Source organism: Geotrypetes seraphini, chromosome 9, assembly GCF_902459505.1.
Source record: "Geotrypetes seraphini chromosome 9, aGeoSer1.1, whole genome shotgun sequence".
In the NCBI taxonomy this organism is placed as follows: Eukaryota; Metazoa; Chordata; class Amphibia; order Gymnophiona; family Dermophiidae; genus Geotrypetes; species Geotrypetes seraphini.
The window spans coordinates 180,869,184-180,887,708 of record NC_047092.1 but is presented as its reverse complement, the minus strand read 5'-3'; the positions used below and the strand labels follow the sequence as shown (position 1 = coordinate 180,887,708).

General features: G+C 46.8%; 1 protein-coding gene and 1 long non-coding RNA gene across 4 annotated transcripts in view; one reads left to right on the top strand and one right to left on the bottom strand.

Moving 5' to 3' along the window:
* LOC117367014 (probable cation-transporting ATPase 13A4) overlaps positions 1-18,525 on the bottom strand; it is a 92,964-nt gene that overhangs the window by 917 nt on the left and 73,522 nt on the right. For all 3 annotated transcript variants that reach the window (XM_033959178.1, XM_033959177.1, XM_033959179.1), the window contains 7 exons: positions 17,417-17,526; positions 15,159-15,255; positions 11,875-11,947; positions 8,760-8,934; positions 6,107-6,297; positions 5,087-5,175; positions 1,184-1,264 (listed from right to left, as the gene is read on the bottom strand). In XM_033959178.1, the coding sequence (XP_033815069.1) occupies positions 1,184-1,264; positions 5,087-5,175; positions 6,107-6,297; positions 8,760-8,934; positions 11,875-11,947; positions 15,159-15,255; positions 17,417-17,526 (816 nt within the window). The remainder of the gene's footprint in view (positions 1-1,183; positions 1,265-5,086; positions 5,176-6,106; positions 6,298-8,759; positions 8,935-11,874; positions 11,948-15,158; positions 15,256-17,416; positions 17,527-18,525) is intronic.
* LOC117367015 overlaps positions 1-18,525 on the top strand; it is a 34,757-nt gene that overhangs the window by 9,731 nt on the left and 6,501 nt on the right. The window lies entirely within an intron of this gene.

Genomic DNA, 18,525 nt, shown 5'->3' with positions numbered 1-18,525 from the left:
CGTGTCAGCTTCGGCTCTTCCTCTGATGTCATTTCCTAGGTGCGGGTCCAGGAAGTGATATCAAGAGGAAGAGCCAATGCTGGTTGGGGTTGCTGCCCGTGCCGCGAACATCAAAGAGATACGGGGAAGGGGCACGTGCCTATGCGGTAGGGGGAGCGGGGGAGGAATGGGGGACACCCAGGGCGGACTGCCCCCCCTGCCCCCACCCCTCACTACGCGACTGTATTTTAGAATGCACTAAGTAGGACCGTGATAATTCTGCATTATTGTTTGACTAAACTTAGGTGCCTACATCAATGTCCCAAGCCAAGGTTGGCGCCTAATTTAACAGATTTATAGGCTTAATTGGCACCGATAATTAGCACTTAACACCTCATAACTGACACTAATCGGACTTAATTGAAAGTTAGGGCGCCTAATTCAAAAACGCACTTATAAAAAGTAGGTGCCCAATCCAAAGCTCCTACCTAAAAATGGGTGTGGTTAGAGGGTGGGTCATGGGCATGTCTTTCAATTAGGCGCCTCTTTGTGAATTAGGTGCTGTTAGGCGCCTAACCCAGGCATACATTGGATGCGCCTAAACCTAGGTTGCCTAGCAACGCCTAAGCTTGCCTAGATGGCGCTAAGTGTGCACTTAACTGCTATAGAATTACACTTAGCATCTTACTATTTGACAGGTACTGTTTAGGTAGACCAGTGGTCCCCGACCCTGTCCTGGAGGACCACCAGGCCAATCGGGTTTTCAGGCTAGCCCTAATGAATATGCATGAGAGAGATTTGCATATAATGGAAGTGGCAGGCATGCAAATCTGCCCCATGCATATTCATTAGGGCTAGCCTGAAAAGCCGATTGGCCTGGTGGTCCTCCAGGACAGGGTTGGGAACCACTGAGGTAGACTATATAGAATCAGGCCCGTTCTGCCCACAAGACGCCCCTCCATAAATATATTGAGAAAATGATTAATGCACGGTTGGTATGCAACAGCAGGGAAATTGCCGCCTTTTACGGTAAACCTTTCCGTGTGTGCTAGCTGTGAATCCAGGCTTAACGTCCTTTAGTGAAGGGGTCTCAAAATTTGAAGCCATGTATGTAATCTTGCTATTCGCTAGTGAAAGAATAATAAATTCCGAATGATCGTATGTAAAAAGGTAGTTTAGAAGAATGATAACAACAGGTATTCACCTCCACAGTGAAAGATACAATCAACAGTATTACGAGGGCGAGAACAATGAAACCTCTCCACAGAACTGGCGTGCAGACGAGCTGTGAGCAAGGAAAGTGCAAATCGCTTAATTAAAATATTCTAAAGGTTACACATGGAGATAATTATCAGAGTCATTTTCAAGGCTAAATAGTAACAGAGAAAAATGAAAGCAGATAAAGACCATCTATTCTAATCTAGTCTGCCATCATGCTATCTACTATGCCATCCTCTCCCTTAGAGAACCAATATACAGTACGGGAAAACTGTGGATTGCAAGTGTTTTGCAAGACAATTTTAACCTGATATACAAGCGAGGTCTTGCAATACGAGTACATACAGCAGGGGTGTCCAATGTCGGTCCTCGAGGGCCGCAATCCAGTCGGGTTTTCAGGATTTCCCCAATGAATATGCATTGAAAGCAGTGAATGCACATAGATCTCATGCATATTCATTGGGGAAATCCTGAAAACCCGACTGGATTGCGGCCCTCGAGGACCGACATTGGACACCCCTGACATACAGTATACACAGATCACATCATCACAACTGAGCCGATGGTTCTGCAATCTTGCAATACAAGTACATACAGTATACGGTTCACAGTCATTCGCGCGTGGGACAAAGGAGTGCCGATATTTGAACCCAGACAATTGGGCACAAGACACCAGTGCGCTACCAGAAAAGTTAATTTTAAAGAGCTGCTGATGGGGGGGTGGGGTTGGAAACCCCCGTTATAGAGGAAACAACTTTTTCCCGATTTTTTAGGAAAAAGTTAAGTTTTCTGTATAATACAGGGTTTGCACCTCCCCCAACAGCAGTGTGAACACTATTAAGTAAAGTGTGGCTTTCTCCCCCCCCCCCCACATCCCCCATCAGAGCTTTTTAAAATTAACTTTTACAGCGGCGCGCTGGAGTCTTGCGCGCAATTGTCTGGGCCGAAATATCGGCACGGCTTTGTCCGATGCGCTTCTGTCCTGTCACCCCAGTATACACACATCACATCACCACAACTGAGCCGATGGTTCTTCAATCTCTGACACTGCGGGAGCGCAGCGACTTGCAAAACGAGTACGTATAGTATTTTGCATTACAGTTTTTGGGTTGTGGAGCGAATCATCTGAGTTTCCATTATTTCCTGTGAGGAAATTCGCTTTGATATATGAGTGTTTTGGATTACAAGTATGTTTTTGGAACGAATTATGCTCACAAACTAAGGTTTTACTGTACTTGTCCCAAGCTTTCTTGTCTCTATCTCCTCCTCCGGGAGGCTGTTGCACACATTCCCCACCCTTTCAGTGAAAAAGTATTTTCTGAGGTTAACTCTGAATCTATCCGGCTTCATCTTCATCCTGCGTCCCCTTAGTCCAGTGGTCTCAAACTCAAACCCTTTGCGGGGCCACATTTTGGATTTGTAGGTACTTGGAGGGCCGCAGAAAAAAAATAGTTAATGTCTTATTAAAGAAATGAGAATTTTGCATGAGGTTAAACTCTTTATAGTTTATAAAACTTTCCTTTAACAGTTTTACCTTATGCAAAATTGTCATTTCTTTAATAAGACATTAACTATTTTTTCTGCGGCCCTCCAAGTACTTTATTTTTTCTGCAGCACTCACATTTAAAGTTTAATATCTTTTCTTTCTCAAAACTGGCACATTTCAATCACTAAATTGAAAATAAAATCATTTTCCTACCTTTGTTTGGTAATTTCATCAGTCTCTGGTTGCACTTTATTCTTCTGACTGTGCATCCAATATTTCTTCCCTACTTTCAGCCTCCTGTATGCTTCCTCTCCTCCAGACCTCATTCCCTCCCCCAACTTTTTCTTTCTTTCTCTATGTCTGTCTTTCTCTGATTCCGTGTCCCATTTTTTGCTTTGTTTCTGGCTCCCTGTCCCCCCCCTTCTTTCTTTCTTCCTTCCTGCCCTCCCCTATGCCACCGCCGCCGGGGAATAGGCTTCTGCTGCTGCTGCCGCCATCGGGAACAGGCCGAGATCTCCACGGGGCCAACCAACTCTCGCCGCTCAACGTCAATTCTAAAGTCGGAAAGGACGTTCCGGGCAGCCAGGCAGCGATTGGCTAGCCAGAACGTCCTCTCGACGTCAGAATTGAGGTCGGGCGGCGAGAGAAGCAGGGAGATCAAAGAGCATGGTGCCGGCCTGTTCCCCGATGGCAGCGGTGAGAAGGGAAGGGAAGCAGTTGGGCACCCCTGCTCTAGACGAGCCGCGAGCAGCACTCTAGGAAGAACAGTGGAGGGTGACCAGCTGTGCGGACCGCCCCCCCATTGGTACGCCACTGGAGCAGCAGCGTGTCTGGCCGGCTCATTCCATTCAAAGCCGCGGGTGGCAGCTCCTCGCGAGATCCGCGCCTGCGTCTGAAGCCTCTCTGATGTTGTGATGTCAGAGAGGCTTCCGATGCAGGAGTGAATAGCGCAAGGAGCCGCCAACCCGCGGCTTTGAACGGAACGAACCAGCCAGACCCGCTGCTGCTCCAAAAGGAAGGAATTATCCAGTCCAGACCGCGGGCCGCAAATAAAACTAGGAGAGCCACATGTGGTCAGCGGGCCGCGTGTTTGAGACCGCTGCCTTAGTCCAATGTTTTCTTTCAATTTAGAGATCACCGCATGTGAATTTAAGTCAAGAAGGTATTTAAGCATCTCTATCATATCTCCCAGAGAAAACATAGGATCACTATTGACTGCACTCTACAGCACGGGTAGGGCCTGGGTTGTGGGGGAGGGGGAGAGTACGGCTCAGGGGTGTCTTGCCTCTTTTCTTCAGAGCAGGATTTACAGTAGGGAATTGGAGCTTGGGGGGAAGGGCGGGCGACATTACGAATGTCTACGTTGCTATTTCACAACACAGAGGTTCATGTACATTGAAAGAGATGTCTATGTGCCAGCTTTTGGTCAAAAGGACAAAACAAAATGGAATTGTCCAGATCAGAATGATGTGCCCTACAAAAGTGTCCTCCAACTCCTCTGATAATGTGAAGATCTTTATTCCTCCAATGTCACAATGGTACATTCAAACGACTCTATGACTCGACATGTACATGTTTCGGCCTACAGGCCTGCCTCAGGAGTCTTAAGAATACACGAATGATGATATACAAAGAATGCTACCACTCACATAAATTCCACCCAAAATTCCAAAAAGGGAATGTTTTGGTTTGTAAATTCAACTGTTCCCAACTAGTGCCAAGCTTCCTGAGGCCTGTTGGCCGAAACATGTACATGTCAAGTCATTGAGTCATCTGAATGTACCATTGTGACATTGGAGGAATAAAGATCTTCACATTATCAGATGAGTTGGAGGACACTTTTGTGGTGCACATCATTCTGATCTGGACAATTCCATTCTGTTTTGTTGTATTTGTACCTGTGGTTTTGTTTTCCCCCTGGTTTGTTCTTCCTCCAGCTTTTGGTCAGCCATATTTCGGATGCCTTTTTCCCTAAATGGACAGTTCTTCACACAGGTGGCCACAGACGCCCTGTTCAATTATTTCAGAATAGGCTCTGTGTTGGCATATCTTGTTCTAAAGTACTAGTGGAACTTCAGATGTCCGGTCTTGGATGTCTGAATTCCAGTTTAAAAGTCTGTTTTACTCTTTGGAACCATGTCAGGTGCTTGTGACCTAGGTTGGATATTGCTGGAAACAGGAAACCAGGCTAGATGGACCTTCAGTCTGTGTCAGTTTGGCAACTCTTATGTTCTTATGTGAGCCGAGTATAGGAATAATCAAGCCATTGTGACATCACTGATGAGGTGGACTCTTAGGCATTTGTGGAATGAGGCATTATGACGTCACAATATGAGCTCTGGAATGTTGCTACTGTTTGGGGATCTGCTAGGTACGTGGGACATGCCTGCAATTCATACTTACATCCATTGCAACGTACAATTTCGGAATTTCGGCAAAAATAAAGAAAATGCAGATTCCAAGCTGCACCGCCAACACCAATACAAATATATCTGAAAAAGAGAGGGGCTGTTAGGATGTAAACTACCTTGATAAAACAGGCACCCAGATCCAAACTAGAGAGTTGCGCGGGGACAGAAATCCTGCCCATCCCCGCCCGTCTCCGCCAGGATCCTCTCCGTCCCCACCAGGATCCTCTCCATCCCCACCCGTCCCCGCCAGGATCCTCTCCGTCCCCACCCGTCCCCGCCAGGATCCTCTCCATCCCCACCTGTCCCCGTCAGGATCCCCTCCATCCCCACCCGTCCCCATCAGGATCCTCTCCGTCCCCACCCATCCCCACAAGGAATTACCTCCATCCCCGCCCGTCCCCATAAAAAGCAGCAATTACTTCTGATAGGATCATCAATTCCACAGTTTCTTTTGTGTTTGCGCTGCTGTTTTCCTTGTGGAATCCCTTTGGTGGAACCCTTTTTTTGTTTTCTGTTCAGGTAATTCACTTATAAACCCCCTCTTTTACTAAGGCTGACTTGTCCATTATATTATATGGACGAACCCTGCTTCCAAAGCCTTCCATCCCCGTGGGAGTCCTGATGGCCAGAGGGGGGTCCCCGTGGGAGTCCCGTGGGTTAGGGGGGGATTCCCGCGATCCCCGTTCCCATGCAGACCTCTAATCCAAACTCAAAAAAAATTCAAAATTAATAGACTTTTCCTTGTTTCTTTTTAAAAACACGACAAGATGATATCTGGATTGCTTAATTTTTGGTGTCATTTCAAAATGGAAGCACATCCTTACTCACCATTCCCGTGAATTTGATAGCGACTATTCTATAGAAAAGTTAAGAGCTCCTTTTCCAAAGGTGCGGTAGAGGTTTGTACCACGGGCTGGCGAGGCAAACGTTCCAACGCTCAGAGGAATTCTACACGCATCGGAGCATTTACCTCGCTAGCCTGCGGTAGAAAATAAAGAGCCAGCGTACTCACAGTTGGTGTATATAGGTCGTCTGAAGGGTTTGCCCTTGGAAAATACGAAGGCCACTATAATGCAGTTTATGGTACTTAGCAGCCAGACTGTGGTGTTTTCATAGCTTCTGTACTTAGATTGAGCCTCTTGTGATTCAGTCGCGTTTGTTGTTCCGTTTTCACTCAGGCTAAAATTCGCCGGAGAACATGCACTGCAAGGGAACCCAGACTATGTTGAAGTCACTTTTTTCGCACGAAGAGCTGCGCTGGTTATATGGGGAGGGTCATTTGGTTCATAGGCAACGGCGCGAAAGACAAAGGCGCACCCGGACAATTGAGCGCAGCGCGGAGGCGTGCGCCGCTCAAAATTACTGTTTTTAGGGGCTCCGACGGGGGGTTTTGTTGGGGAACCCCCCCACTTTACTTAATAGACATCGCGCCGGCTTATGGGGGGTTTGGGGGGTTGTAACCCTCCACATTTTACTGTAAACTTAACTTTTTCCCTAAAAACAGGGAAAAAGTGAAGTTTTCAGTAAAATGTGGGGGGTTACAACCCCCCAAACCCCCCACAACGCCCCCACAACGCGGCACGATGTCGCCCCCCCCATCGGAGCCCTAGAAACAGTAATTTAGAGCAGCGCGCGCCTCCGCACTGCACTCAATTGTCTGGGCGCGCCTTTGTCCCGGCGCACTTTTGACCTGACACCGGGTCATTTTTGATAGGGCTTTAGATGATTTGAGAAAACGTCCAAAAATCGTGTGGAGAAAATATCCATTTTCAAACCTGAAAGACATCGATTCCCCCTTCCCCCCCCTCCCCCGAAAATGGCCTATTTAGATGTTTTGGCCGTCAGAACATCCAACCTTAGGATGTCTAACTTTTTTGGACATTCTCAAACACAAAAGCATCCAAGTTTGAAACGTCCAAACCCAATGTTGGACGTAGGCAGGGCCAACATTTTATACCACACTGGCCCACACAGACATGCCAGCAGAGAAATAAGGCACCTTAAAGGGGGCTGCTGTGAACTTCACATAAAGGATGTCAGGTACACATTTCACCATAACCCCGTTATAATTCATAATGAGCCCTCCAAAACTCCCCCCCAAACCTACTATACCCAAAAGCCCTTATGGCTCTAGGTGGCACCGACTATATGGCAGTATAGTAGGATTTGGGTGGGGTTACACTTTGTACCATAAACGTAGTAGTTAGAGTGGGATATGGGCTAGGGTCCCCTTCTCTATGGTTCACTAGCCAACCCACCAGGTTACTCCGACACCTACTAGGATTTCCCATTCCAGGTAGGTACTGTTTTATTCAGATCCTTGGGGGGGTGGGAGGGGGGTCAAAGACCACTGTGGGCGTGTGGAGGTGTCCAGTGATCACCAACCCCCCCACCCCCATAAAAATATTAATCACAACTTGAAAATTGTGCCTCCAGAACATCAGCACCTGGCAGCCTGGCATAGGAAAGCCTAGTCGCGCTGCACAGAGGCGTCTTAAGTGGTCTTAGGGGTTGGTTAGGGACCCATGAGAGGAGGACCCATGCCCATAAGCCACTGTAATGACTGCATTGATGGTGAAACATGTGCACTCCCCTAAAAAACCCCAATCCCTTTTGTACTGCCCTATAAATGGCTCCTGCAGCCATAAGGGCTATTGGGATGGTAGATAGATGGGTCTAGGAGATTCTGGAGGTGGTTTGGGGGGCTCACCATGACCTATAAGGGAGCTATTGTTAGATGATTACAGGGCACCCTTTTTGTGAAGTTCACAGCAGTGCCCTGTAAGGTGCCCTGTGTGGGTGTCCTGTCCATCACTTTGCAGACTCCTCCCACGTCTAGGCGTTTTGGACTTGGACGAAAAGTTGGACGAAAATGTGGTATAAAGATGGACGATTTAGCGACCTGGACGATCAGGCGGCAGGACGTATAGATAGACAATTTTCGAAAACAAATATTTTTGGGCGTATTTTTCAAAAATGTGTCCTACGCTGTTTTTTTTTACTTTGGACGACTTGCGACTTAGACGAAAACAGACTTAGACGTTCCTTTCGATTATGCCCCTCTGATACCTGAAAACTGAGCTTAGAGACTCACAACTTTAGATAGTTAATTTTCTAGGGGCCTCCACCCTGATGCAGTGTGATGGTGAATTGTCTTCAACTTCTCGCATTTGGGTTTCCCCTCATAAATAATATAAGGAGAGCAGAGGCCATAAATATCACCTTTCAGGATTTCAGGGGTACCACTGCAACTCCTTATGACTCTGGTGCAAAAGAAGTACCTGTCTAAAATATGTAAATTGCTTTGATTGTGTAAACCTCACAGAAAAAGTGATATACAAGTCCCATACCCTTACTATGGCCCACTGCATTAAAACACACACAACGCCAATTGCCTTCAATCTGTCTCTCCTTTCACCTCAGCAATGAGCAGCCATACACACCTTATCCCCCCTTCCCTAACGAGGTGCCATTTACTTCCCACTTAGGAGCCATACCCTCCTCTGTCCCATTGCACCTTTAAACGGTAGCTGCGCCTCATAATTGTAGTCATCTCATACTACCACCAGGGGTCATCTTGGCAAATAACAGAGTCTGAGAATGTTCATCCATCTGTGCTCTCTACCCACAGCGCAAAGTGTTTGTACATAACCTGGGACTTTTACCTGTAAATGTTATCCTTACTGTACCAGGGCTGGTGCTGGACAAGAACAAAGCCACAGACTTGCACGATTAAACTGAAGAGAATATTAAGCACCACAGAGAGCAGCAAAGGGGGCGAGATCAGCTGCGCAGGAGGCCGGTATGGTGCTAGTTTTGGGTAGGCATGATTCAAACTCACTGCAAAAAATGGGGAGGGGGGGAAAAAAATCAGTGGTCCTCTTTAGCTCGTTAATAAGTGTAATCGTATAATGTAATATTTTTTGCACTAAATGGTGTGTTTTAGAGCAGTGGTTCCCAACCCTCTCCTGGAGGACCACCAGGCCAGTCGGGTTTTCAGGATAGCCCTAATGAATATGCATGAGAGAGATCTGCATATAATGGAGGTGCCAGGCATGCAAATCTGCTCCATGCATATTCATTAGGGCTAGCCTGAAAACCCGACTGGCCTGGGGGTCCTCCAGGACAGGGTTGGGAACCACTGGTTTAGAGCCAGTATAAAGTCAATCTGAAAACTATATTTAGGCACTAAGAAGACGCTTTTTTGGAGCCTATTCTATAAAGAAAATAAGCACCTGCTTTTCTTTATAGAATGCCAGTTTAAAAGGTCAACTGAGCAATACACAGCTATATCTTACAGCTATATCTTACAGCCATAGAGCTGTAAATTCTTGGTTCTAGATCAGGGGTGTCAAAGTCCCTCCTCAAGGGCCGCAATCCAGTCGGGTTTTCAGGATTTCCCCAATGGATATGCATGAGATCTATTTGCATACACTGCTTTCATTGTATGCTAGTAGATCTCATGCATATTCATTGGGGAAATCCTGAAAACCCAACTGGATTGCGGCCCTCGAGGAAGGACTTGGACACCCCTGTTCTAGATTGTGAAAGTATGTATATAAATGATAAAATATTGCGGTCTATGCATACAAATGTTCACCCTGCCAAACCTCACTGCTGTCAATGCTAGGGTTACCATAGGGCACCAGAAAAAGGAGGGCGGATTGAGACATCCGGGTTTTACTTCCATTGCTTTCAGTCTCAGTCCGTCCTCCTTTTTCCTGGAGCCCTATGGTAACCTTAACTGCGGAGCTGTCAAATTACCTGGTTCTAGAAGGGATACTTTATGGCCAGTTCTGGTTTTCAACTTACATCCCAAACGTGATGCTCTTTCCATGGAAAGAAAATTCCACACTCATTGCTCCTCTCACCATAAAAAATGTTCCACTTCAAATAGTTAATAATACAAAAATTTTAGGGGTAATTTTTGATTCCAAACTGAATTTCCACGATCACATTAGTAATACCGTTAAAACTACTTTCTACAGATTACGTAGGATTAGGTCTATTTCAAAATTTCTATGTCCAAGATCATTAAATATTCTCATTCACTCTTTAGTGATATCCAAACTAGACTACTGCAATGCTCTTTTTAAAGGTATATCATTAACTGAACTCAAACGTTTACAAATTATCCAAAATGTTTCCATAAAACTCATTACCAAATCCAGAAAATTCGACCATGTTACGCCTCTCTTAAAAAACGCACATTGGCTTCCTGTTATCCATCGGATAACATACAAACTTTGTTTGCTTACTTTCAAGTCTCTACTGTATAAGACTCCTGCATTCATATATAAATTATTAATACCATATCACCCAACCAGAACCTTAAGATCTATTGAACAGAATTTACTGACTGTTCCATCACTGAAAATTATAAACACTAGACGGCAGTTTATATTTTCAGTAACCGCACCACAGACCTGGAACGCTCTTCCAATTTTTTTATGAAACGAGCAAGATTTGGTAAAATTTAAAAGTAATTTAAAAACATTTCTTTTTAACGATGCTTTTAATACTTAATTTAATAATTTCTTAAAGTCAGTAATTTTAATAGTTTACACCTTAGCGCTTAAATGTCTTCCCTATTGTGTTTTTCCTTTGTTTTGCTTTTACTTAACAAATGTATTTCAAAACCCTTCTTTCCCTATGTAATGGAAATATGTAATACCCAACGTAATTATTTATTGTTTGTACTGTTTGTTTCTTATTGACTATCTTTTTAATATGTACATCACTTTGAATTTGATTAAGCGATTAATTAAGAAAAATAATAAACTTGAAACTTGAAAGTAGTGTGGGATTTGTAGTGCTTGATTCTTGCCATTGAAATCAGTACTGAAGGTCCCCTAATGCATTGGGATGAGGTTATCAGAAATCCAGGACTGGCCAGAAATCTCCCGCCTAGAACTCAGTAACTTGAATGCTCTGAGGGAGGGGGTAGGGTTACCAGACATCCAGGAAAATCCGGACATGTCCTCTTTTTAGAGGACTGTCCAGGTGTCCGGACGGACTTTCCAAAACCTGTCAGTTTGTCCGAGTTTTGGAAAGCCTCAGCTCTGGCCGCACCTGGGCCAACTGGAATCCTAGGCCCATCTCCCAGTGCATTCTGGGATGCACTGGGAGTGGCCTAAGATTCCAATTGGCCAGATCCCTTAGGTCACCCACACACACACACACACAAACAAACACACATAGGAGGTTAGGGGGTTCTTGGTGGGGTGGGGTGGGGTGGGGCGGGGGTCTGCTTTGAGTGGGAAAATGTAGGGAAGAAAATTAAGACTGCAGGGACGATGAGGGGACAGGGATGAATCTCTGTCCCCGTGTCTCTCTCTAGTCTGCAGATCTGAAGGTGCAGGATCTCTGCTGTTCCTAAATCAAGCCAGCAGGTGGCATCAGAAGCACAGAACATATGCCTCATTCTATCACTATGAACATTTTCTCTGCAGCGTTTGAAACCCAGGCTAAGTTGAAAGGTAAAGCAGTAACACGCACACGCAGGCGTCCCAGCCAGGGATCACGCTGAGATTCCATAGGCTGTTAGGGTGGCCTCACTTGTTTAGCTTCACAGGACAACTCAACTGTTTAAATATTCCCCTGAGCATCCCCCACCCAGATCTTTTGTGTGTTATTAATTGCTTGTATGAGCTTTTTACACATTCTTCATGCTCTATGTTCATTATTTGCTTTCATTATTAAAAAAAACACAACACACTTGTAATTTTTGTGTAAACGAATGTCCCACATAGAAAGGTTATTATAATAAGCTTTTCTTACTCGTTATACCAATTACTGTGGTGATAGCCAGATCCTGGAACAAAAACTGGTAATTTCCAAATGAGTTTAGCTCCTGGGGAAACAGAGGTGCAGAGCAGTTTTCAGCACAGATTTGGTTTTCTTTACAGACCTTCTTTAAATATCATTTGCCCTCTTGTCACGCCCACTTTATTATAAATGTCTGGACCGCCCTTAAGATTTCCCAAACATATTCAGCATTCCATGAATGTCACAGATGGAGGCCATTTAATAAGAGCATTGAAATCTGAATATGTCTGGGTCATTTCGGAGGGGCTCAGTAGAGAATGACACGGGAACACATTTGTCCCCCCCCCCCCCCCGCTGGAACTCAGTTTCCCGCGTCCCTACAAGTTTTGTCGTTGTCCCTGCCCCTGCCCCATTCCTGTAAGCTCTGCCTTAATCGCACAAGCCTTGAACACTTAACATTTTAAAGTGTTTGAGGCTTGTGCGGATGAGGACGGAGCTTAGGCATTGGTGGAATGAGGCATTATGACATCACAGTCTGAGCTCTAGAATGTTGCTCTTAGGATTCTAAAATGTTTGAGGCTTGTGCAGATGAGGACGGAGCTTAGGGATTGGTGGAATGAGGCATTATGACATCACAATCTGAGCTCTCGAATGTTGCTACTTAGGATTTCAAAGTGTTTGAGGCTTGTGCGGATGAGGACGGAGCTTAGGCATTGGTGGAATGAGGCATTATGACATCACAGTCTGAGCTCTAGAATGTTGCTCTTAGGATTCTAAAGTGTTTGAGGCTTGTGCAGATGAGGACTGAGCTCAGGCATTGGTGGAATGAGGCATTATGACATCACAATCTCAGCTCTAGAATGTTGCTACTTAGAATTTTCAAGTGTTTGAGGCTTGTGCAGATGAGGACGGAACTTGCAGGAATGGGGCAGGGACAGGAAAAGAACTCTCAGGGACGGGAAAATGAGTTCCCATGGGGAAAAATTTGTCCCCGTGTCATTCTCTAGTGCCCAGTTTTCCTCCCTTGGAATTACTGGTGATCTGACGTAGCGTGACCAGAGAGGTGAGCGACTGGAGAATTTCAGCCGCTCTTTCACCTGACCTCTAACACTTGGCCGTTCTCTTACAACAGACAGGTGACATTTGAATTCCCAGTTCAGTTTATTCTGCTACTGTGACCAAGTCCAAGCCCTTTTACTGCAGGATAGGTTGTTATCCTAGAGGCAGAGATTTGCTGAACAAGAAGCAGCTTTTAATGAGCGATCGTTCCTTCATCTGCTTCGTTACCTCTCCTCATCTTCTTTACTCATTTGTTTTATTAATTCTCTGGGGATTCTGGTGTATTTGGTTTGACATATTTGCTATACTGTACACTCAGTGGAGTAGTGAGGGTGGCCGGTGCCCCAATCCCACCCCCTTCCCGGGGCCCGGAAGTGATGTCAGAGAGAGGCGACACCGATGCGGGCAGCAAATTCGTAACGCTGCTCACGCAGGAAAAACTAAGGAGGTACCAGGGAAGGGGCGCGCAAGGGGAGGTCGGGAAGGAGGGGGGTGAGTGCCTGCATCCTTTACGAAGACCGCGCCCAGGGCAGACCGCAGCCCTCCCTTACTACGCCAGCGGGTGCGCCTCAGTCTTTGAGTAGCATTTTGAGGGAAAGTTATCAAGCCGCCATAAGGCTTTAAGTCGCGTTATTTGCAACCTCGACGGGCAAGGTTTGCTCCTGCCCATTTCAGTTCATAGATGAAAGGGCGTGCGACGATCGCATGCGGACAAACCAACTAAGACAAATGGGCGAAGGACAGCGCATTGGATTAAAAGGTACGTTTAAAGCACTCCGAGGGTTTTTTGCCGCTCCATTGGGGGCTCCGTTACAAAAGAAAGTGTAATTTTCCCCAGTGTTTTAGTGAAAAATTACAGTTTCCTCTGTAAGTGGGGGGGTCCCCCTCCCCCAACGGCAGCGGCAACTGTTCTAAGTAAAGTGGGGGGGGGGGTTTCCCCCACACACACACACACACCCTCGGATCACTTTAAACTTACCTTTTAATCCGGCATGCTGCGTGCAGCATTTGGCTTAGCGGGCTTGTCGGCACGCGATTGTCCGGCGCGCTTTTTATTTATTTAAAAATTGATATACCGCATACAACTCTGCGGTTTCCATATCACATACATAAAATCTTGTTTCCCTGCAATTAACACATATAACATAGACACGTCTAAACAGCGTCATTACTCGTCCCTGTTATAAACGGTGATAGAGCGCAAATGCAATCAATTCAGAAACACGAGCAAGCTTTAAAACATAACATTGCTGTCCAAAGAGTTCTAAAAGGCGATTATCAACCGAAATATACCTTAGGATAAGAAGGCGTTGGCAAATAATTGAGTTTTCTGCATTTTCTTATAATTCATCCTCCCCTCTCAAAGCGCAGGATACCACCGCCCATTTCTCACCAAACCACCAGCGATCGGGCAAGTAAGGAGCATCTGGATGTTCTTCCAAGGTGGGAGGGGGGTCAGAACTTGGCCAAATATCGTTATGCAGGTCCTGGTGATATCCAGTCATCCTGCATTAGCGTCTGGTAACTAGCCGCAACATGAATTAGCTTTGGTTATTCAACGTCGATGCCTGGAAAGAGCCCGGTATTGAATATCCGTCACTAATTCTGCCCACGGCAGCCATCGCCTCAGCAAAGGCTAGCCGCTGAATATTGAGTAGCAGATTTATAATAAAAATGTTGGAGCTTTGGATGTTGGCAAATTATCAAATAACGGGGGGGTCGTTTTACTAAGGCACGTTAACCGATTTGAATCAGTTAGTGCGCCTTAGAAAAAGAGGGGGGAATATGTTGAATCCTCAAATGTTATAATTTCATCAGGAACCAAAAGCCAGATCTGATTATACTTTCTCTTAAGGTTGTTATACAGCGAGAAACCCTACCCCAGGGGTGTCCAACCTTTTGGCTTCCCTGGGCCACATTGGCCGAATAAAAAAATGTTTCTGGGGCCGCGCAAACGCTGCGGCAAGACAGAGGAGGGAGCCGGCAAGACGGTAAACACCAGGGGGGGCAGCAGAGGAAAACACTGCGTCGCCCTCGACCGGGGCCGCACAAAATACTTCACGGGGCCGCAGGTTGGACACCCCTGCCCTACGCTATGCGCAGAAAAGTTCTCAAGTTTCTTCTTTCCATATTGACTCGGAGCTCTCTCCAGCAGAAACATAGCAACATAGCAACTGAATGATCACATGGCCTCTCCGGCCTTCCCAGCCACACCCATGGAGTTCAGGAAGCCCTACCCAATAGAGAAGCAGGATCCCAAGATACTGAATCATACTGTAGAGCGCCATGTACTTAAAGACGCAGAACGAGGTGACCAGCGCAGCTCTTCCTTCCCTGTCAATGAAAGGAAAATGTGCAACTGGTGAAGCTGTTCTGTCCTTAAGAGGTTTAACTAGGGAGAATGGCCCCGAGCATGCAGGCGACAAACCGGCAACGTTGCCGAAAAGAGGGTTTTTCTTATAGCAAAACACAAATAAAAGCCCTTGAAAGGTGCTCACTGATCATTTACAAAAATGCAAGGCAGAGCCAGAAAGCCAAAATTTGGGAGGGAAATCCCCTACTTTTAGTAGAAGGAGGGGCCTTGTAAGTTTCATGGCTCCACGTCATTCTCTTCCTGGTTGGAGTGAGAACTTCTCAGCAGCCTCTCGTAAGTTAAACTTAGGTGCTTGATCCAGCCAATGCACCAGAAAATCTGGCCCTTAGGGATCGATATTCATCCTTTGGCGGTAAGCGGCTCGTAGGACACTCACAGCCTTAGGCTGACTTAACCACAGACATTGCACGCACGGGGCAAGTCCAGCCTCCAGCATGTAATATTCAGGTTAGCACAGCGACCCAGAAGGTAATTGTGTACCAGCTAATAATTATCCTAATTTATCTTCTCACTTAACTAATTAGCTGACTGACAATTGCCTCTAACTGGTTAAGCATTGGCTCCACCCATGCTCCAGCCCTGGACTCCCTTAACCTAGCTGGTTAGGGCCATATTCTATAAGTGGCGCCTTAACATAGGTTCTGGTAGATGTCCTACTGGCATAGGGTTACCAGACTTCCGGATTTCCACGGACATGTCCTCCTTGTAGAGGACGTGTCCGGGCGTCCGGACGGCTTTTCAAAATCCGGCACTTTTGTCTGAGTTTTGAAAAGCTTCCAGCTAGAAGCGACGTCGGGACCGCATCTGCGCGTGCATCGGATTCAGTGCAATGATGTCACGCGCCTGCATGTGACATCATCGCGTCATACCAGGGAATGCGCAGATGCCCTCCTGACAAGTGAACAGGTGGAGAGGCTGGAGCTGGAGGTGGAACAGGGTGTGACTTGGGTGGAACTGGGCGGGGACGGGCGGGCCTGGGGGCAGGGCCATGGGTCTGGATTTTAGTTCCGTAAAATCTGGTAACCCTATACTGGCGCCTGAGTTAAGTCCAAAATGCCATTTAAAAGTGGACTTAAAACAAAATTAAGGCGCCTACCAGAACTGTGCAGGAATCACGCATCCAGGTGTGCTTTGTGTTCCTAGTACCCCAGTAGGCGTGGCTAACACCATAAGTGGCGTTAGGTGTCGTAAAGCAACTCTGGAGGAGGTAGGAGCCAGAAACGTAGCCCTCGAAAACCCCTAGCCTGCACCTACCTTTCCCAAAGATGCAATTCTATAAACGGCGCTGTGATCAGTGGCTGCTTTTAAGGCGCCTGACGACAACGGTACCGTTTATAGAATCCGAGCCTCAGTGCTTTGGCAGTCAAAGGGGCAATATTCAGTGACAATATCCAGGTAAGTGCTGCCGATTCTCCAGGCATGACCAGCTGAATGGGGAACCTCTCTTGCCTGGTTCAAATCTAAGAGGTCGATATTCAAAAGAATTTAAGCTCTTCCGGACAGGGACTTGTCCTAATTTAATGGTTAGAACCCATTATCCAGTACTGTTATGTGTCTAGATCGCTTAGAAAATGTATTACTCTTCATAGCCGTCACTGCTCTTGAAGGGTGGGGACAATCAGTGGTGTAATGAGAGTGGGAGGTACCTGGAGTGGTGCTGCCCCTCCTGCCCTCTTCTCTGCCCCTCCTACTTCTTCCCTGTCCCCCCACCCCGGCCCTTCCCTTCCACTTTACCTCTTTAACTTTGCTGACATGAGCAGCATCACCAACCTGCTGCCCATGCCGGCTTCGGCTCTCCTTATGACATCACTTCCTGGCCCCACGACCAGGAAGTGAATTCAGAAGGAGAGCCGAGACCGAGGTGACCAACAGATTGGAGATTCTGTTTGCGCTAATGAAGAGTTAGAGATATGGGGGGGGGGGGGGGAGGGGACAGGGAAGACGGGTGCATGGCGGGGGAGGGGCAGGGAAGGAGTGGGAGTATGGAGAGGCGTTGGCAGCACTTCCACCAAGACGGCACCCAAGGCGGTCTGCCCCCACCCACCACCCCATTACTACCTCATGGAGGACAATGACTGCTTTTTCTGTTAATGCTGATCCTTGAGGAGGGCAAAATCTTACTTGATGAGTTCTGGGACACACTCTATGTTGGGGGTTTTCGAGGTGAAGGGTGAGGCCACCGATGCTTCCTGTTCTGACAAGGAAATCCCAGCATGGGCCATTTTCAGTGCCTGGAATGAAGACTTACTTTGTATTAAAATATTTTAATATTTAACAAAAAATAAGCAAAATATCACATTGTGACTGTTTAACCTCTATTGGAAATATGGAGCATTCCTGCAGCACTAGTTCAAATCTCCCTCCCATGCTCTTCATTTCCAAAGGTCCCAACTATGCCCCTCTCCTATGCCCCCAAGTGTAACCCATGCCACAGAACTGAACTTCCTCATACCCTCTTTTCGGTGACGAGACAAAAGCGCGCGAGACTTCAATGCACCGACACTGCAGTGCCGACAATTCAGCGCAAAACCCCAACGTTGGGGGGGGGATTGGGGGGGTGCAACCCCCCACATTACATTATAGAGAAAACTTAACTTTTTCCTAAAAAATCGGGAAAAAGTTAAGTTTACTCTACAATGGAGGGTTCCAACCCCCCCCCCCCAACGGCAGCACGAAGAGTATTAAGTAAACTGTGGGGGTTCCCCACTCACACCCTGCGTCAGAGCTCTTTAAAAGTAACTTTTTAGGCGGCGCGCTGGGGTCTTGCGCCGAATTGTCTACGCCACAATGTCGGCACGCGAATGACTATGAACCCTCGATTCGGATCAGTCCCGTATAAGTAGGGTTGCCAGATTTTCCTTTCGGGAAAACCCAGACACCCCCCTAGCCCCGCCCCCCAGGTCCACCCAGTTATGCCCACCCCCGCCCTAATTCCACCCCAAGCACGCCCTAGCCCTGCCCTCGCTGCCTGCCCTTGTGCTGGAGTCGCCATCAAAGTTAACTCCAGTCCCTCTCGATCCATCCTGCCCTATAAGGGGACACAAACCATAGCAGTCCTAGATTATTGTCCTGTGGAATAGAGCTCCAGATCTCCTGGGTATAGTAGATGTAGCCAAGTCGAACCCATGGCTAGCACAGATGATACTCGAGGCCCCCACTTACCTATCATTCAGAAAACTACTAAAAACGTACCTTTTCAGCAAACACGACCCTTAATAATCCATTCACCT